The 20,913-nt window shown below is 49.3% G+C and overlaps 2 protein-coding genes across 3 annotated transcripts in view; both read right to left on the reverse strand.

The window, feature by feature from the left end:
- Positions 1-5,782: 5,782 nt before the first annotated feature.
- The window catches only part of rarab (retinoic acid receptor, alpha b), a 69,270-nt gene continuing 54,139 nt past the window's right edge, over positions 5,783-20,913 (reverse strand). The window contains exons 2-8 of one of the 2 annotated variants that reach the window (XM_027017847.2): positions 11,172-11,320; positions 10,104-10,245; positions 7,308-7,468; positions 6,918-7,094; positions 6,555-6,759; positions 6,307-6,465; positions 5,783-6,112 (exon numbers count right to left, since the gene is read on the reverse strand). In XM_027017847.2, the coding sequence (XP_026873648.1) occupies positions 5,925-6,112; positions 6,307-6,465; positions 6,555-6,759; positions 6,918-7,094; positions 7,308-7,468; positions 10,104-10,245; positions 11,172-11,320 (1,181 nt within the window). In that variant the 3' untranslated portion in view covers positions 5,783-5,924. The remainder of the gene's footprint in view (positions 6,113-6,306; positions 6,466-6,554; positions 6,760-6,917; positions 7,095-7,307; positions 7,469-10,103; positions 10,246-11,171; positions 11,321-20,913) is intronic. The other variant, XM_027017848.2, reaches the window with a different exon arrangement.
- On the reverse strand, positions 11,336-18,932 carry LOC118243038. Its single transcript, XM_035536599.1, has 2 exons — positions 12,357-18,932; positions 11,336-12,193 (listed from the first exon to the last, which is right to left on the reverse strand). Exons 1-2 carry the CDS (start codon positions 12,757-12,759, stop codon positions 11,643-11,645), a joined length of 954 nt encoding a protein of 317 aa, XP_035392492.1. The 5' UTR covers positions 12,760-18,932; the 3' UTR covers positions 11,336-11,642.

Raw genomic sequence — 20,913 nt, forward strand, 5'->3', positions numbered from 1 at the left:
CGTGTCTCTGATGATGCGCGTGGCCTGGGTGAAGTGTGTGCTCTATTGTAGCTGCCGCTGCTATAGTAAACCGAACGAGTATTTTGTAGAAAATGTCACAGTGGATCCTTTACACACTCGATGAGGCATACTCGAATGCCCTGAGATCCCTGCCTCACGTCCAAGGATGCAAATTGTATATCCATATATGCCCGAGGAGAGCTCAGTGCTGCTGAGAGACTAGCAGCTCACTGGGTCCTGGACTTTTCATTTACTACGTCAGTCAGCTGGTGTTGTGTGTGATTCTTCTTTTTACTGCCAAAAAATCAATATAAAAATAACAGTGATTAACTGCAAATGAAACTGCATTTATTCTTTGCTGTATAAATAATGTAAACAGAACTGCGAATAGAACTGAGAATACATTTTTTTATGTGCATCAATATGAGTGTTTATATTTAGTTGTGAAATGAGAGACTTCTATGAAATTGCCAACCATTTCTAACTGATGAATTAATCTACCAACGTTAATATAAGAAAAGCACATAGAAACCTTAATCTCCAAATCTGATGCCCTTTCCTACTTCTTAAGGTGCATCCGCACATGCAGCTGTTCATCTAAATGTTTCAGCAGTTTTCCAGGAAGGGGTTATTTGTGAATGGAGGCAGAAATGGCAGGAAAGTTGATCTGGCAATATCCCCATTGTTACTACGCAGAAGATTTGGCACTAAAATAAATCTACCTGATGCAGTCATGCCGTGAATGTCGTGAACACTAAACTCAGGAACACTTCGGTCTCTCCGAGACCTTTCCTCCATTTCCTGTGGCGAAACAGAACTTTCCTCTTCATGAAACTCGTTTACCCTCTTCCACCATGCTTTTGTTATTCTATTCTATTTTATTCTATTCTATTCTATTCAGATATGCATGGTTGTGGAATTATGCAGTGATGGCAGTCTATACTTTCTGTAAAGTGACCTTGCATTCTGAGAAATGTAATAAGTTACCAGAATTATAGGACTGTGACGTAGGCAGCACTTTTGTAAAGTGATAAATGACAAGTACAAAAATAAATATATTTGTGGAACAGAGATGAAGTGCTTAAAACATATTTAAAACTTTAGCTGTCTTTAGATAGCCTTCCTCTGCATGAAAATAAGCATATTGATCACAGTGACATCTCATGTAGTCAAAAACTGCAAGGCGTTGGCAGTTTTATGCTATTTTATGACCCCACATTTAGGTCCACAGAGATGCTTGTATATACAGATGTATTAATCTGGAATCTGTATTAATGTTTTGAAGTGTTTTGTGAAGTGTTGAGTTATAGATGATGAAGTCATGGTGAATGTATGTTTTAAAAATTTGGTTTAATGCATTTTTGATTTAATTTGACATGATCTAACATATATTCAAAACTATGAATTAATAGCACAGTGATTAATCAAGAATATAGCAATTCATCTGGGCTGGGTAAGGCCGTCTCTGTGGCTGTCTGGCACTGGTTTCCAGGCTGTGATTTTCTCGTAGCTCCAGTGGTGACATTTGGTTTTTAGGCACTTCTGCATGTGACATCGCAGTCACCCTGATGAACAGCCTCTGGGGGTTCATATCACGTGGTGAATTTCAGGTGCAGTGCCACAGGGGGTGGAGTCAGTGGTGGCCAATCACAGTGCAGAGTTTTAGAAGGTAGCGCATCAAGTTGTGTGTAATTTCACCCCCCAGTGACAGAGGTTCAGGGATATTTAAGTGAAATAATTACAAAAATAATGAACAAAATCCCCTACAGAAAGGTCACATACCAGTGGTGACAGAAATACTGAACGTTGAAAAGTCGAACAAGTCAGCGCAACACTCAAAACATTTTTCACCCATTTTTCACCTACATGCAAACTTGAGGCAGTAAACACAAAATTACTTTACTTATTCCAACACTAAAATTGCATCAAAACAGCAGTAAAGCTTATTTTTTATGAACAGCCTTTTTATGGAGAAATACGAACATGCTGCCCTCTGGTGCTTCCTTGGAGAAAGTGCATCATAGGTAATTTGACAGAAGAAAAGGAGATTTCAGCATTTGTAACCAGCTGCTCTTTTATAAGGTGACAACCGGGTCACATGGCTAAATTTTGTTACATACATGTTGGAGTTAATTTACAGTTGGGGCAACATCTTGGCTGGGGACTCTAACAAACTGATCATAGAAGTCCGGTTCTGTTGCGGTGATTACCTTGGAAACCCTAGAGTTGATTGTGGAGAAAGCTCTGTTAAACAGGACAACAATAAACACCCACAATAACACACACTGGTCAGCCAACAAACAGTCTTCAGTGGGAGGTTCCTGCCCAACGCAACAGCTATCTGCAGCAACTCCGCCCTGTGTTGGAGAGATTCATCCCCTTAAGAGATGGAAATAACCATCTATAGTGACTCCCCTTTGTGCCGAGGGGGAGCACAATTAAGAACACCACGCATTCTCTCATATTACACTACACTTATCTACAGCGACAGCCATACTGAAATCTAAATTCTGTTTTAAATTCTAGCGAAAATATTCTATAGTAGACTGTATTTTGTCTTTTTTTTTTTTTTTTTGCTGTGAATAACGGTTGTAGCACTTTTAAATTGGCTTATAACCAGCCAGTTTATGTCAGTCTGTCCTGTTGATGTGCCCCTGGGGAGGAACAGGATATGAATAAGTTTACATGGTATGATACACTGGTCACTGCTCACTGGTAATACATGCTGCTCTCATTTACACATTCAACCTGGTCATATACACAGTGCTTATATTACACATTCTCAGTGCTCATATACACAACTCTCATTAGATCCATTAAGCCCAGGACAGAAAACAACAGACTGACATGCTGTAAGTATAATATATATCCATCAAGTCAAATCTGATCATCTGCTTCACATTCCTTCCACTTGTTGAAAATTCAGACTTTTTTCATTCTTAAGAACACCAGCTAAATGGTATGCTGATAAATATCACTATAATTTTTTTCTTTCTCTGAGTAAATTGTCACTGTCCTTAGCCCTATTTCAACGTGGTCCGGCTGTATTAACCAATCAGGAAACAGGGAGGCGGATCCTCCGTCTATCAATTAGCGTGTGTGCAGCGCAGTAGGATCTAAGCATGCATGCGTTTGGAGGGAGGGGCTTTGGAGAAAGGTCTTGGTGGAGGGCGTGGCAATGAAGGAAGGGGGCGGACTCATTTGGTGGAGGTATTGAAGAAGATATGGTGCGATGCCGTTTACAGCAGGCTGAAAATGCTGAAAGCGAATGCAAACAAAATGGCCACTCCTATCGTACCTATTATATTACGCTAATTCTTAGTGTTGCAACATTCTGTACTAGATTAAAATAATATTGCAAAAATGAGCGTGCAAGTTGTTTTCAAAAGCGTTCTGGTGTTGTAAATGTTTAGGATCCTCCCCCACAAAATGTTTGTTTTATCTGTTGTGAGGATATACATGCCCTCCAGGAACAGGAATGAACACTGTTCTATTCTGAGTGAAGCATGCTGAAAATATCATTAGTTCAGTAGTGTGAATCATCAGCTCATGTTGATATGGATTAGCCTGATCTGGTAGTGGTAAAAATGCCCAAAATAACTTCATAACCCCCTTCAAATGTGAAATGAAACATAAAAAAAGCACAGAATCATTTAGTGCAATCAGAAACACACACAAAACATCTTTATTAAAGATTTTTCTTACTGTCCAGGGAACCAATATAACAAACATTATTTTTGTGCGTCTGTGTAACAAGTATTAAGAGTGGAAGCGCTCTGCTTTGTGCTGGACACTCTGGTGTCATCCATCGTTTGGGTGAGGGTGTGTGAAACATGAGCACCAGACCTTTGGGCAGTATCAAGAACTCTGTACTCTCACATCTTTGTGTGTCTCTCTCTCACACACACACACACACACACACACACACACACACACACACACACACACACACACACACACACACACACACACACACACACACACACACACACACACACACACACACACACACACCAAATATTTTTATGAGGCCAGTAGATTTATCTAGCAGGTAGCTGTGGTGATTGGGTTATGGTGTGGGTGGTGCGCACGGTGGAAGTGAAGTGAGGATGCGCGAGCCGGAGACAGCAGACTGGTTCTGACTCCCCATCCCCCTCCCCTCGATGGTCCCACCGCACACAGGCAGAGGTATCCCAAAAACAACCGCCATGCTGCACTAATCACTAGTCATTAATCTACAGCGGCCAGCTGGGTTGGAGGGAAGACCCATGTACTATATTCTGACATGACCAGGGAGACTCGCTGCTGTTGCGGTGCTAAACCATGCTAATGGGCTGCCTGTGCAGAAGGGGGCAGGGAGCGCCTTTTCGGTTTACATACAGGAGCCAAATCGAGATGTTTTACACCTCGCAGACTCGCTGCCACTTTCAGTCCAGGGGTCCAGTGTAAGTCAGCGAGCTCTACAGAGGCAGGGAAATGTGATTGTCTCACAGAGGCAGTGGTGTTGTTGGGATGGTGATTGCTCAGAAGAACAGAGGCAGTGGCGTTGTTGGAGGTGGTGATTGGTCAGGACAGAGGCAGTGGTGTTGTTGGAGGTGACTGGTCAGGAGGACAGAGGCAGTGGTGGTGTGTGTGTGTGTGTGTGTGGGGGGCGTTGATTGGTCAGACAATGGTGTTGTAGGTGGTGATTGGTCAGGACAGAGGGTGGGTACATGTGGGCGGGGTACAGTAAGGGCAGATTGGCATATCTCTGCCAGGTTTGATTGCACCACAGAAGACCTAATATGATAACACCTGGTATGTGAAACACAGCTGGAGCTGAACACTTACATTTAAATGAATGGCTGTTGAATCACCTGTCACTTAACACCGGTGCCTATTTAGCAGGACTCTAAGGTGGAAAAACGTCTTTTTAAAAATTTTATTTGGCGTTAGTGGTCTGATCATTTGCTCTACTTCAGTGGAAGTGAATGCAGAATGACAGTTGTCCCTCACTGCTGACTGCATCGTCGGGCTCAGAGTAGAAGACGAAGGTAATCGCCTCACCCACAACGACATCCCGCTGAAGCCCCTCGGCCGTCACTCCGGACCTTTGCTTGCTAAGCAGAAAGTGGAATATTTCAACCCTGCAAAGTTTTTTTCCCTTCCTTTTCCTCAGTGTGTGGGTGCACGTGTCCATGGTGCGAGTCGTTTAAAAAACAAACAAAACTAAATCTCCCAACCATCTCCAGAACAAAACAATCATCTGCACGCAGTTGGCAGAACACAACTATATTCAACTCTTGATTCAAATAAGAGTAAAGGTCAGATTTTGTTTTTGGATCATTCCACCTAAGAAAATTTCAAACTGTTTTCTTTCCTGTTAATATAGATAAGCATATATTCATATATCTTCCGTAGGAAAACAAACAACAACAAAAAAAAAAAAAACAGCTACAAAGTTCAAAATGTCCCTGATGACTTTTGGACACTGCATGGTGTCCTGTGTCTAATCTGCTTTGTCCCCTCAAGTTCCTTGCAAATGCTCTGGTAAGGAATTCAACAATATCGTCTCCATACAGTACAGCCTCTCCTCTCTGCTCCCGCTGGTGGTTCCGAGAGTCCGACTGCATTTCTAGAACCTGCGGCAGCTCAAGCAGGCTAAGGGTCAGGGGTCGAGGGGCGAGGCTGCTTCTGTCCGCCGTGGCCTTCGTCCTGTCGCAGACGAGCACCCTCCACTAGAAGGCGCCCTCAGCCTGGGTCCACCCTGCCAACAGCCACATCACGATCACCCCCCCCCCCCCCCCCGCTCCAGCCAACGAGTCCCGAGTCCTGTGCTCCGCCCTTCAGAGACGTGATAGGGATCCTGGGCTCGGGTCAGACCCAAGCTGGGTAGCGTTTTGTTTTGGGCCGTTTTGTCTCCCCGGGCGAGCCCAGGAGGAGGGTCAGGGGGAGTGTGGCGACGGGCTGCTCTGCGCGGAGCTGGGGCTGCAGCTGCCCGGGGGACACCCCCCTCCGCTCGGGCGCACCCCGCCGCTCCCATCCAGGCCCTCTGAGTTCTCCAGCATCTCCTGGATGAGAGGAGGCATGGAGCCAGGGATCTCCATCTTCAGCGTGATCACCCGCTCCGCCCCTGGGGAGGGAGGGAGCGAGAGAGGGGCAGAGAGTGGTGAACAAGGAGGAGGGAACAACGGAGAGAGAGAAATGAGGAGCTGCTTGCAAGGGGTAAACATTCATATACTGAACAGTGCTAGTCAGCGTGTTCCTTAATATGAGGCGTGCTGTTTTATGGGGTGGGGGTTGTATGAAGGTAACTGCTAAACTCACCTTTAGCACTGATGCTCCGCAGATCTGTGATCTTCATCAGCATCTTAGGGAACATGTGGGGCTTATGAGGCCTCCTCTTCCTCACGTAGACCTTCAGCGCCTCGAGCAATGGTTCCTGAAGCACATCCACCTTGTCTGACTCCTCTAGGTCCTGTCGATCTATAGACACACACACACACACATTCAGGCATTCTGCCCACTGTTTATACTAACCAGCCATGTGGATGCTCAGGAAACGCACGCAGTACCTCCACACAGCAAGCAGATGGCGCTGAGCAGTCCCGTCTCGGCGTCGTCCATCTCCAGCGGCAGCAGCTGGTTGGCGAAGGCGAACACCAGGTCCGTGAGCGGCCCGAAGCCGGCGTTGTGCATCTGCGTGCGGTTGAGCGTCAGCCCGTCCGAGAACGTCATGGTGTCCTGGTCAGGCGTGTAGCGCGTGCAGATCCGCAGAATCTGACGGGGGAGCAAACGGAGGAGAAGGAAGGAATGAGAGAAGGAACGTGGGTGTCAAACCCTGCAGCACACCGAGGTGAAGAAAGGACGTCGCGTTCTGAGACGCGACCTGAACGCGCTCGCGACCCCGAGGTCGTTGCTCTCACGCGGCGACTCACCAGGATGTCCAGGCAAGCGGCTTTGAGCAGGGTGATCTGGTCGGCAATGGTGAGCGTGGTGAACCCCGGCAGCTGCTTGGCGAACTCCACCGTCTTGATGATGCACTTGGTGGACAGCTCGCTGAACTTGTCCCACAGGTCCACGTCCAGGGACACCCTGTGGTCCGAGCTGTTATTCTACCAGAGAGGAGGAGGAAGAAGAGCGTTCACGCACCCAGACAGCAGCTCTGCTGCAGGCAGGTTAAACAGGGCTCACGTTTACGTCTGCGCCGGCGTTTGGCGTTCAATGAAAACGTCTTCGTGTGAACGTCTTGGCGAGGTTTGAAAAATGTTCACCAAACTGGAAGGTAAATTCTAGGCTGCGAGTTCTGCAAGGAGAGCTGGCCTCACCGTGGTGTACTTGCCCAGTTGACACAGTGACGGAAACGTGTCCTGGTGGGCCTTCCTCACTCTCTCGATCATCTGCTCCGTGTCAGGACTCAAGACGTAGCTCTCGGAACATTCCGTCTTCTTCTCCTCCTTCTTCTTTTTGTTCCGGTCATTCCGAACAGCTGTCAGCAGGGAAAAAAAAATGCGAATAATCATCTTTTTAAAAAATGGATCGTATTCCACCAGTCAGCAAACAGCAGCCAAACGGGCAGCGTGGGGCATCAGTGTGCCAGGCCAGCAGGCATCCTCAGCCCAGACCACAGGTGACGGGCACGGGGCCAGACTACAGCAGCCCGACACACGACCAATCACCACACTAATATCTCAGGTCATTTCAAAGGCCTATTGAATATGCTTTGTTTTACATTTCGTTTGGCCATCCCTGATATAATTCACAGACAGACAGACAGACAGACAGACAGACACACAGACACACACACACACACAGACACACACACACACACAGACACACGGCATTGTCAAATAAAGCTGTTAATAACAGTGATGAACGGCCTGTGTGTGCAGTCAATACTGCTCTTAATCTAATAGCCCCACATGACAGATCACGGCTTGAACTGGTGAGGACCCACCACCCCCAAACACTCCACCATCTCGCTGCCTCCATTTCAATGAAGAGCTCAACCCCCCCCCCCCCCCCCCCCCCCCCAATTTCCCATTTTCCTTGTGGCTCAGTATCTCTCTCAGTAAATCACGTTTCTTGTCTCTGGTCCACATTCCCACCGCTGAGACACAAACACACATACAAACCCACACACACCACTGCAGGTATTTCTAACGGAGCTGAAGGTATGCTACCCTGCTGGAAAGTTCAGTCCTCGTCGAGCACGTGCGAGTCAGGGTACGAACGGCTTGGTTTAAAGCTGGAGCCAAACCGTCCCAGAAAGGACGCACGCTTTTTAAGGACACAATGGCAGAATCGTGCCCTGTTCCTCTAGCGCTAAAGCTTTCAGCAGAGTTTCAGTTATGCCCACAGCGAATACTTGAACAGTAACGGTTTCAATCTGGAGAGAAAAAAAACCACCTGGTACACCTCCCCCTTGTGACATCACTGCGTGTTCCTATTCAGTTCTCCTTCCACTACAACACCCACATTCCAAACGTACAGACATTTCTCACTGCTTTCATATCTGCACCCCGGTTTCTCCTTTTCCAACAGAACACATCTCCCCCACACACAACCACAGGCTCACACACAGTACGGAATGCCTCCGGCTTTAAACCCCCCCCCCCCCCCCAGAGAGAGCAGGGGGCAGCATAAGCTTCGAAAACCCCATCTAATGGAACCATTAAAGAACTATTAGTGAAAGGAAGTCATCCTTCACAATGACAACAAACAACAACAAAACAACAACAACAACAAACACACACACGAATCCATATTGACACACACTGCTTCTCAAACATACATTAGTAAGGAGAAGGGGTGTGTGGGATGAGATGAGGATATTTCAATAACATCTGGAGAAACGATTTCACAGCACTCATGTCTAGTCTGCTCAACAACAGCTACAGGGCTACATCTCGTAGCAGGGACAGCAGAAACATCTCACAAGCATCAGGCCTCCAGAGAATCCACTGAGCCAAGGTTCTAAAGCATCCACTGAGCCAAGGTTCTAGAGCATCCACTGAGCCAAGGTTCTAAAGCATTCATTGGCAGTAGGTGATGCGGAAGCTCTTGCTCAGGTATTCTCCAAGGTTAGAAACTCTTCCCAAGGTCTGGCATCCTCTGGTATTACACTGCTGTCTATCTTATAGTTCTTTAACGTAGCGGTATTTATTGTCTTCGTATTGTACTTGAAAGGTTGTTTTACTGATATTAAATAGTTTATTATTATTATTATTGTTATTATTATTAATAATAATAATAATAATAATAACAATAACAACAACAACAACCATTTTTTCATCATCTAGAAATGGGGGCAGTTTGGCTAAAAGTTTTAATTAAATAGCAGTGGCTTAACAGAATAAAAGGCCTATGATGAGTCAAATTCTTTCCTGTGCATCATGTTAAGAAGCCTGATTTCACCACCACTTTAAAGTCTACAACCTAGAAAAAAGGCAAGAAGGGCTTCTGGTCAGACTTTGGAACAGCTTGGGTGAGCTTAGGTCAAAGGTCAGACAGGCTAGCAGTGGGGAAAGAGAGACACAGCAAATATACTTGACAGGCCCTGGCACAGAGGTCAGAAATCACATGACCTGCTGGCTCTGGGCTTGCTAAGCCAGAACTTAATCATGAGCTCCATTCCCCTAACACACACAAAATAATACATACACTTCAAAATCCTGCTTGTCAGGTCAGACACACACTGCCACAAGGTGGAGCTAGTGGGACAGGCTTGTGAAACACTTGCGCTCTACTACAGAGTTTTGAAGTCACTGGTTGCTATGAATCTTCAAGGTCAAAAGATGGCCCTTAGGGTCAAATGAGAAACAGATAGGAAGTGTGCAGGAAGGGGTGGGCCCCTGTGCTAGTGGTATGGGGCAGACGCATGACACACACACACACACACACACACACACACACACACACACACACACACACACACACACACACTCCCTGGCCATGCCCGCTTCCAGACAGCGGTTGTGTGGGTGTATGCATGTGGGTGTGTGTGTGTGCTTGTGTGTGTCGCACTGCTTGGACACGGCAACTTCCGGACACTTGTGCAGGCAGCAGTGTGGGTGTGGGTGCGTGCGTGCGTGTGTGCCCTGGGTTGCCGTGGCGACACTCACACTCCTTGGACATGCCCACTTCCAGACACTTCTGCAGGCGGCAGTACTGGCAGCGGTTGCGCGTGACCTTGTTGATGACGCAGCTCTTCTCGCGGTGGCACGTGTACACCATGTTCTTCTGGATGCTCCGGCGGAAGAAGCCCTGCGCCCCAGACGAAGAGGAGAGAGGAAAGTGAGTCAGTCATAAACCAGCCAGCTAAGCTCGCTGATGCAGATCCGCCACTAGCAGGCGCTACGCCTGAGAGCACTGTATGGGCCTCGCTGTGCAATCCCTCAGTATGACAGTATGACGAGTGCGGGGGGGGGCGGAGCCCATAACGGGCTACCTAGAGAGTAGCAGCCTGCAGCACAAATAGAGGTGAGAGTTGAAGCCTGAGAGAACCTTGACCTTCACTCACATGTGCTTTAATTACAGGAGGTCAGCAGGCCTTAGACACCTCTGACAATCATGGGGAGAGGGGAGATATTAAACTTGCACATGTAGCTGGGTGTCTATATGTAGTCGGAGGTGTGCATGTGTGTCCCAGAGTGCATGTGAGGTTGGGAGAGTGTGTGTGTTCTGGAGCGCATGTGCACACGCGTGTCAGCAGGGGGCAGTCGGGAGCACGCCGTCTTTGGGTTGCAGCATCAGGCGGCCCGGCTCGACCCGGCGGCCGGACCAAGACTATACAGCACACAACCTGTACAACGCTGCTCTTCAATTATGGAAAAGCACAGAACCTGAGGGGTAGAGTTCACCGCTCTGCCAGGGATGGATTATATTTCGTGTGTGTGTGTGTGTGTGTGTGTGTGTGTGTGTGTGTGTGTGTGTGTGTGTGTGTGTGTGTGTGTGTGAGGGCAGTGCTGAGAAATCTGTGCAAAATAGGAATTTGAGGCATTGCAGGTATTTGGAGGTTATATCATTCCGGTTGTAGGGAAGGGGCAGGGTTGGGGCACACCCGTCAGGAAGCTTCATCGAGATCGGAAATGCAAGTTCTTCAGGATAGTTAAAGAAAAGGAGAGAACTGGAAAAGTGGCACTAAAGAGGGAAAAGAGGAGGGCGTGGCTTCAGCGGGTGGTGGGCGGTACCTTGCAGCCCTCACAGGCGCTGACACCATAGTGGTAGCCCGACGACTTGTCCTGGCACACGAAGCAGGGCTTGTACACGCGCGGCGGAGGAGGGGGCGAGGGTGGGCTGGGCACGAGCTCCTCCGAACTGGTGCTCTGCGTCTCCACAGCTGCCGGAGGAAGAGGGCCCGGGTTAACGCACGCACCACGAGTGTTGCACATTTCACATCAAAGCCCACCCAAAGCCCCCCAGGGCGAAGCAGTACATGCCTTCCTACAGTCAAGATCAAACTGTGCCGTATTCTCAGTTCATTCACGTCACAGGAACGTTCGCATCTGGTCCAGGTGTGGAATGTAATGACCGCGTCTGAAACAGCGCCAGTAACCGTGACGGAGGGCGGCCTCATCCAGATCAAATACGCAGGAACGGCTATTAGAAATGCCTGTCTGGAAACTAAGAGCTTTATAAAAACGTCAAGGACAACCAAACACCTACATCCTTACAAACGCATTACGTCCTCCTAAACACGCGGCGTTTGAGGTAACCAAAGGAACAGAGTGGATGTCATACATGTCCTCGCACCATGCGCCGCATCTCCCAAACCTGTGTGAGCAGACGGGTAGGCCCCGCCCAAAAACCCACTCTGTCTGTCTCCTCTCTCGTCCCTGGGCCCTTAAGCTAGCCGTAATTAATAAAGCTGTGGTGGGCAGAGGACGTGCCAGCGGACGCTGAGAAGCCTCACCAGAGAGACCGCCAACACTACCAGCACAGGAAGCCCCTCTCCAGGGTATACATATGTAGAGCCAGCCTGTCCTCGGTGGGGTAGAAGGATGAAGGGAGCTCAGCACTCCAGACGTTGTGGAGCCACACACAACCACACTCGCAGACAGACCTGGGTTCTCACACGCAGGCGTATACAGATTTATGAAAACGATAACATTAAAGAATATTTCACCTGCACGATGGACGAGCAGGAGTGTGCGTGTGTGTACTTTGCACACATTCCTCTCACTCGTTGCGACCTTTTTTCCTCTCCATCTGTCTAACACACACACACACACACACACACACACACAAATACTGCTTTGTCTTGCCTCTCTGCTGTTCTTTGCCCAGCTGTACTGAGCCCGCGTACTGAAGGCAGCACTACTGCCCCAGATCTCGGGGACGGGCCCAGCTACACCTAACCGCTCGCCCTGTCTCACCTCCACCCGTCTCGGTCGGTACTGTTCCTGTGTTACACAAGCGGCAGGGCTTTAATGGAGCAGGACCGTGCAGGTCACAGAGCGGCGTTGGTGGGTGGATCATATCGGCTGGCACTGGGCCCATCTGGCAGGTGGAGCAGGTGAAGACGCCATCTCTATGGCATTTCGGTCTCCAGCAACCAGGTGCATCCGTGACACCACCAGCAGGTTGTTTCCTGCGCTCTAAGGCCCGGGACTCTCTAAAGAGTGCCAGACTGGGCCGGTCCCTCAAAAGATAGAGCAGACTGGAAAATATGAGCACGCACACCTGCCAACACACACACACCCCTTCCACACAAATATATATGAGAGAGAGATTCAAAATTATAGTAAAGTACACAGAGTTTCCCGAGAAACAAAACATGCGGACAGAGATCCTTCAGCAAAGTATTTCCTTATATATATTTGGCAATTATATTAATTCTGTTGTGTCAATTCTATAAACTCCCCTCACATTAATCTCTTCCTCAATGTTTTTCTTTCCAGTGAAGGGGGTTTTATATAAGTTCCAGGTTTCTTGGTGGTGTTGTGATCAGGAGATCGACATAAACACTGTTGATTGGCAGCGATCACTTTCGGTTGTTTGCTTGTTTGTTTTACCTTAGACCGGTGTTAATAGCTTTGCTCGAGTTGTCATTTCTGTAGTAAAGCAATCTATTGTTGAGCAGTAAGTTGTTCGACCTCGGGGTCAAGTTCATTAAGGTCGCGTGGCGGTTAAGCGGCTGGTGATAACGTCCCTAACGTTAGCAAACTAGCCAAATGCACTTAAGCACTTGGCTATTAAAATATTGTTCACATCACATTAAATAATGTTAACATTATCTTGTTAGCTAAAACCAAAAACAGGCGATTATTAGCTAAATCCCACCCTCAGATGCTTCATGTAAGGTTACGTATTCATCAGCTAATGTTAGCTAGATGTCAGATTTCAATCCGAAACGCAGTGGTCGGAAGCGAAGGCACATGTGAACTGGATGATCATGGATCTCTAATGCAGGTTACGTTATGACAGAGAGTGTGTTGTTCAGAGGTGGTGTTTTGGCTCCTGGTGTACAGACACAGGGGGCGTGCACCGTAGCATAAGATTACCGAACATAACAGTTTGTGTTTGAGACATTACCGTACAAGAGCCCAATCGGTTTACTGCTGGATCCAGCAAACGGTGGCACCAGTCCACCTGCACCTTCACATACAAGAACTCTGCAAAGCTGAGCAGCTTTCTGCAGGTTAGTAAAAGCCCTCACATACCCCCTGCACACACTTACTATCTCACTGCACAAGAGTGAGAGTGCTGAGAGGCACACCGGAATACATGCGAATTCAGGACGCCGTCATTCTGCTACAGCTGGTCCTTTTGGGAATGCCGTATGTTTTTCCGAAGGTCACGCCGTGGTGATCGGAGTTAATCGCAGGCATTCCGGTTAATGATGGAACTGCATGACACGGAGCAACAGGGTGCCCCTCACAACACGCGCCATCAGGGCAGGAACCGCAATTGCGGAATTTGTAAAACGAGATCCTCAAAAGATTAGCCTGCACTGACTTCTCTACTAAACTGATCTCAGGTCAGAGGACATGATTCATTCCTCCATTGAGTTCATGGCTGAACTGATCTCAGGTCGGTGGAGGTCTCCATTCCCTGCAGACCACAACACCGTTAGCAGTTCTTGAGTCATCTGGTGGCGAAGGAACAGCCCTCACAGGGCGTGTGACCACAGACAGAGGAAGAGACACAGGACAAGCAGCAGAATTGGCTGAGCAAGAGACAGAGGGGGTGAGAGAAGAGCGAGGTTAGGAGTGAGTGAAGGATAGAGCAGTGAGTGGCACACTGTTGTCAGGCAGGTTGGGTTTAGATTAGTCAAGGCTCAGAAAACGTGGGCCGAGTTAAGCTCCGGCAAACATGGGTTAAGGCCCCAGTACAAAGTCAAGATCTGGTTTATTTAAGGACCAGTTAGCATGTATTTAAAAACAAACAGAGTCAGTGTGGGTTTAGTTAGGGGCCAGTGTGCGCGGGTTTACAGTTCACAGCTACAGGGGTTTACCCCCAGTAGGACCCAGCAACGCTGTAGAGGGAACTACTAAACTGGTGGAGGAGAAAGCTGGAAACAGGCAGAGCTGAGGAACAAAAATCCTTATTGAGTTATTCCCCCAACAGCAAGCCAGGGAGAGAGACAGCTGCGCTAACACAAGTGACAGCTCCAGCGGGGAGAGAGAAAGATTGAGAACATGAGAGAAACTGTTTGAGACTTTGGGTTGGAAGAAGAAATGGGCTGGTGGGTTTATGCGAAAGAGAGAGGGAGTGAGAGAAGGAAGGAGGGATGGAGACAGGGTATGAGTGAGAGGTGGGAAAAAAAATGGGGCAGAGGATGAAAGGAAAAAGGAGTGAGAGACTGGAGCTCTCCTGGGAGAAAGCACATCCTGGTACGACTATTACACACTGCCTGTCTCTTTCTCGCACTGTTGCGCTCGCGCTCGCGCGCACACACACACGCCTGCCTCCTTGCCATCGCAGGAGAGATCCTTTTTTGTTGTTATTCAAAGCTAAATTAGTCAGGAAAGGGAATAGCTGCAAACACAACCCAGGGAGTGATCATTAATGCTATCATTACTGCAATATGAGAGAGAGAGAGAGAGGGTGGCAATGTAGGTCACTTAGCACCAGTGTGCCAGTGAGTCACAGGACCTGTCTGATCCAGCTACTGCCAACCTGGTGACTCATGCTCTCCCAAGCCCCACCCCTCACGTCTGATTGGCCGACACAGGCACCGCGAGAAGGCATTCCTTTTACTAGAGACCTAGTGTGATATAGACGAGATGAAATTTTGTCAGTTTGCTGTTTTGCTTTGATGTCCAAGACGTCTGTGCCAGATCAGAGCTTCTGATGAGCTGGTGCGAATGGGAAAGGTTTGAGAGAAAGGGCCGAAATATACGCCACCACCCAAGAAACGGGCCGTCTAAAGAGTACACGTCTCCTGTCTGCTGGCTGATGTCTGAGAAACCTACATTCTTGCCGTCAGCCTCCAGATTTAAGAGTCCGTTTTTGCCCTCATTGTGTCAGCTGGTACACGGCACTGTTGGAGACACTGGACAGCTGTGCAGGCCCGGGACCCCGACGCGTGAAACCAGACTGCCGCTTTCTGAGGTGTTATTTTTACCTGCAAATTGTATTTGACAGCAGAATCGAAGTCAAAAAAAAAAAAAAAAGTTTGGTGTCCTGCATACAAGGCACAGGATTAAACCAGCAACCAGTACCGTCCTAAAACCTATGAAAAAGTGTTTAAAATGCTTTCACAAACTGAAATGGAAAGGAGAACTCTGCCAGCTCGCACGCGCATTAGAGGGTGAAGCAGTCTGGGAGAGCCTTGGAAGAGTGCGTGGGGACAGAGGGGAGTGGTGGCCGTGCGGGCAGAAAGGGCGCAGATGGAGCAGGACAGGCGAGGGCTGGAGTCGACGACCGGGTCGGTGTGACATAGGAAGGGGAAAGAAAGAAGCAACGCTGCTTCAGCCGCTGAATCACCTCCGCTCAGACGTGACTCAGACCAGGAGTTTCCTATAACAAGGACAAGACGCGTGTGACACACGAGCACAAGACGTAGCCTGAGAACAGCTGATTCACTGAGACGAAGCCTGGTGGGGGTGGGAGTTTGCCTCAGGCACAGAGGCTGTGGGTGCTGTGGACAGAGCCTGTCCTCAGGCAGGAGTAGGGACACCCCTGGAGTGGTGGAGCCCTCCCAACACGGCCCTCAGAGACCCCTCTCCCTCCTCACAGAGCGGCAGGACTGACTGAAAGGTCACATCTCTAATCAATGCCCCAGGAGGTCCTATATCCATAAACAGGGTCAGAGTTTCATGTATCGAAAGAAACAATTATAAAATGAAGCAAATCAATGTGACAGGACTGTTGGTGGTGTCCCTTCTCTACAGGTGTAGCAGCGTGGGGAGACTCTGGGTTTGTCTCTCCTCTCTGGGTGCAACTCTGGGTTTGTGTTCGACACTGTTGAGCATTCCTGTCCGTCCATTTATACTGACAGCACTTGCAATATGACGATACGTTGCTCCCTGGGAACTAAACCCATGTTCTCAGTGCCACCGGGACGTTGATCAACCTGCTCTACCAGGGTGAGCTACGCGACCTGTTCCCCGTGGTGCAGCCCGTGGTGGAGAGAAGGTGCTCACCGGGCTACAGTGGAAGACACTGCAGCTGCGAATGGTGACTCTCCGAGCAGCATGCGGACAGCTCCGTGTGGGTGAGGCGCGACGTTGATGGCACCGATCGCACAAGCACTCGGATTACAGCTCACTACCCCTCCTGGGATCCCATCCAGGAGGCCGAAGTCAAAACAGCCTCTGGCTTCAGAACGGCTTCGGATCCCGTGATCCCTTTAGCACAAGCCTGACAAACTCCGATCTTTGCCAGTTCTTTTACCGTCTGCACATTAAAATCTCAAATTAACATCCACGTGTCTAAATGCACTCAATGCAGGTTTAAAGAAAACTCAAACACACAATTAAAGGCTGGAAAAAGCCCCCGCTGGCCCACATGCGGCAGGCCGCCTAGAGCACTAAATATAAACGGGTCGAGCGGCAGCCGGAGGAGCAGAACGGCTGTTGTGATATGAAACCCCGTGTTTTCAGCTGGCCCCAGCGCACAGGCCGCAGCCCAGAGGGAGACAGCTGGCGTGCTCTGCCAGCAGGCCGCCACGGCCAAACCCGAGAGCGATTTTCCAATTAAGCCACATTTTTACGGACTTCCCGAGCGGCTGAGCAAAGGCTGGCAAGAGGGAAGTCCGGCGTCTCCCCCCGAAGCCGAGGGCCGGGAATGAAGTGTGACTAGCGAAAGACAGAAGGAAGCCTCAGACAAGTGTAGAAGGACGATCGCACAGCTCAGGACGGCGCGGTGTCTCCCCACCCACAGGCAATGACCTCCATTCAGCTCCAGTGGGAAAGCATCCAAAACACCAGAGATGGGGGGGAGGGTGGGAGTGAAGCATGCTGGGAAGTGCTTGAGCTCCAGTACACATGAGCAGAGTATCTACTCAAAACAAGCAACCACAGAGACAGCTTTGAATAATGTACAAAATCAGCGATCAACACCTGGCCACTGCCTTGAGCCAGTGGGCAGATGAACTGGAGAATCACTTTCATATACAAAACAAACGCATCAGAGACGAGAGAGCAAGAAGACGGAGCCAAAAATGTGTGACAAGGTCCCCACGTTCCCTGAACCACCAGAAAATTAAAAGAGAATCTCTTTTAGAAATCGTAGAAGCCACCAACAAACGTTAGTGCCTGAATATAAGAGGAGCATTGTAACTCATCTTTCCTCATGTAGTCTTATCCATGTACTGCCGACCAACCAATAAATGTGGTCCTTCCTGTCTTATATCCCGCTTTACTGTTGATTTTTTAATTAATTAGTTTAGAGGGGAGCGCGAGGGACAGACACAGAGAGAGAGAGCGAGAGAGAGAGAAAGAAAGAAATCAAACAGGGTCCAAAGGTCAAGCTCCTCACTGCTTGAGAACAGTGTGGTAGGATTGGTTTAGTGTCTTTAGTGCAATTTGACCTCAGCGACCCCTTTCACTTTGCATTTCAATGGCTCACAGTCCACAGCAGGCAAACTCCGCCCCTTGGCCAGAGGTCGAAAGGATGCAAATGATCCTACACTGGACACTGTATACTCCTTCCTCTTTGTGACAAACATCTGGTTTTCATTTTGTCACAATCAAAACTTTTATATCAAATATTTATCAAAATATCCGTTATTTAGCCATCGGCACTTCTACTGTGGAATATGGTCCTGCACTTTCCACAGGGTAACAGATCTTGGGGCATCTTATGGTAACGCACATTATGGGGAGGTATCTCCCTGCGAACTGAACCTTCCGCTGCAAATCTTTTAGACATCACAGCCCACCACCACTGTCACAAGCAGTTCAGCACTCCAACATGCAATACTGGACGTTCCACACCAGCACACTCTGGCCTGTACCTGCTTAGAATCACCACGCGAACCCCAGGCTAGGAACCCCAGGCCAGCTCAGGCGAGTTCAGCCAACACTTCAAACATGGCCGAAGACTTTCTCCATCGGCGTTTTTGCTCTCAGCTGACAGCTCATACGGAAACGTTCCCTGGGTGAAGCCGCCACACGAGCAGCTCCGGCTTCGCCTCGTTAGGTCACTGGATTCATTTAAGGTTCCCTACAGTACTCGTTCGCACTTATAGTGACGCAGCTGGTACGCTGCCTGGCACTGAAATATACAACAGCTGGGTTTGCTCACAAATATGGGTGCTGGCTCTTCGGAATATCAAGAAAGCACAGAACACAACGATATTAGAAAGTTATTGGAATAAAAGTAGGCAACGTTTTAAAAAATTTTCCATAGCACCAGGAAAAATAAATAAATAACACATCCAAAAGAAATAAATCAGAACCACAAAGTGATTAAATTATGAAAAACTGTTTCTTTAAGTCGTACATTCTTTAAGCAGGTGATAAAATCTGCCGTGCGAGGCCCTCCAGTCCTTCAGAGCTACAGGCCAGCTCCGCTCCCTCTGCTGACCACCCCACCCTCGGCCACTTCGAGCTGCTCCGTCTCAGTCCCGCCTCCCCAGGCCCTGAGAGCTGTCGCTTAGCCCCGCCTCCCCAGGTTCTCAGAAGGCGGCGTAAGTTTCGTCCCCCCCGGCACCCTGCCAAAACAGGTTTCAGCCCCGGGGCCCCTTCTTTTTTTACGGCCTGCGGTTATGGCCCATCTTGCTTTCTCTTTCTGCCTTGACATTTTATGGCCAGCAACACAAAAGACACCCCACCTCCCCCGCACTGATATTTTAAGTGCCTTCGCCATTTTTTTTTTTTTTGGTCCCTAGGAAATAAAATGCTGGAATGTGCTTGATATCGCATTCTATCAACAGACCACTACATTTTACACATTTGGCAGACACTCTTCTTCAGAGCGACTTGCAGTTTCAAGCACGTTCCAGGAGGTAGGCGCATGCAGTGTTGGGAGTAACGGCCAAGGACTCTTATTGGCTCTACACAGAGCACCTGCACAGATGGAGTTTGAACCCAGGTCCCCCACAGGAGACCTACGCTATATCATCAACCACTACTGGTCAGGTATTTTCCTACCAGATGGAAAATATGAATCCGTCCAGTCTGGCAATATATTCCACTACATGTAATCAAGGACGAAAGGAAGGACGCAAGCGTGCGCGTGTCTTGTGCTGTAGAGGCCGCGCCCACCATCAAATCGCACTCTGCGCCAACAACTCGCATCTTACAAATAGAACCGAAAAGCCTCTGCCTTGTCCGGGGCGAAGTTCGCCGCCAGACCATGTCAGTTTGGGATGATTCTGAATTGCAGCTAAGCTCGACTCCTGCTGTGTGTGCATACGTATCCCAACAACGCGTTTTCCAACTGCAGAAATTCCACACTCCATCTACAAACACACTCCATCTGCACAACCGGACAAACGACAAAAGGGTCGACGCACCGAACACTTCCCACTTTCGGGGCCCGTGTGGTTCCTGCGGACCGGGAGAAGGGCCTGCTCCTTGTGGTTCAAACAGAAGCTGCCACCGCCGGGCCGTGCTTGCCCTCTTCGAAGGGCCACCATGCGCTATGAAATCCCCACCTCGGGTCCCATGTCGGTACAACACCGACGTCTGCCCTTAGTTTAATAAGAGAGTGGCTAACCCGATATTCTGAGAGAGGAGGAACGGCGGCTTGCAGGTGGTGATCGGAGGCCCCGCGTGCGCGGTATGACGTACTGTGCGCACATCGTTACCAACATCTGAGCCAACCACAGACGTCACGGTCCGGCTCACTGCTCAATTCCTACCAGCCATCTGGCTTGACCCGACGGCTCAGCTCAGCTGGCGCAGGAGGGCCAATGGTTCAAGGAGGCCCTGGAGCACTCCAGGATCAATACCTCACCCGTTTCTGCAGTGGAGCGCTCCGTGCACGTTCATGTGGCACAGTATCCGTAGCGGAAGGGGGAATCCCGAAAGTCCTGCCTCGACTGCTCCTTCGGGACCCTCCACAGGACACAGCACAACGCCTCAGACATGGATCACGTCACAGAAGTGAAGGTTACCCCAACAGCAGCTTCCAGGCAGGCCTGCGCCAGGATGCCGGGACCCCCGCACACACCCAGCCCCTCGCCAGTACCACCAGAGCCGCACGAGTGCTGCCCTGTGTTTAAGGCCAGGGGAAGCAAACACAGTGTAGGCAGCCGAACCGCAGCGAAGCCGCAACTGCCCCTGCCAGCAGGGAAGGGCAGCAAGCAAAAACGCTCCAGCGCGAAACGCAAACCACACACCAGCGTGCCGACGCACACCACTCCACGGTAACGCAGCAGTCAGTGGAGACAGACACCCTGGGGCGCTTTAAGAATGCAGGTCATCCCTGCGCATTTCCTTCTTTTCCCACAATGCACCTCTCCTCGTGACGTCCAATCGTTTCCTATCTGTGGCGACGACAGCAAGAATCTCCGTGCCGCCTCTCCGTCGGCAATCG

Source organism: Electrophorus electricus, chromosome 1, assembly GCF_013358815.1.
Source record: "Electrophorus electricus isolate fEleEle1 chromosome 1, fEleEle1.pri, whole genome shotgun sequence".
Lineage (NCBI taxonomy): Eukaryota > Metazoa > Chordata > Actinopteri > Gymnotiformes > Gymnotidae > Electrophorus > Electrophorus electricus.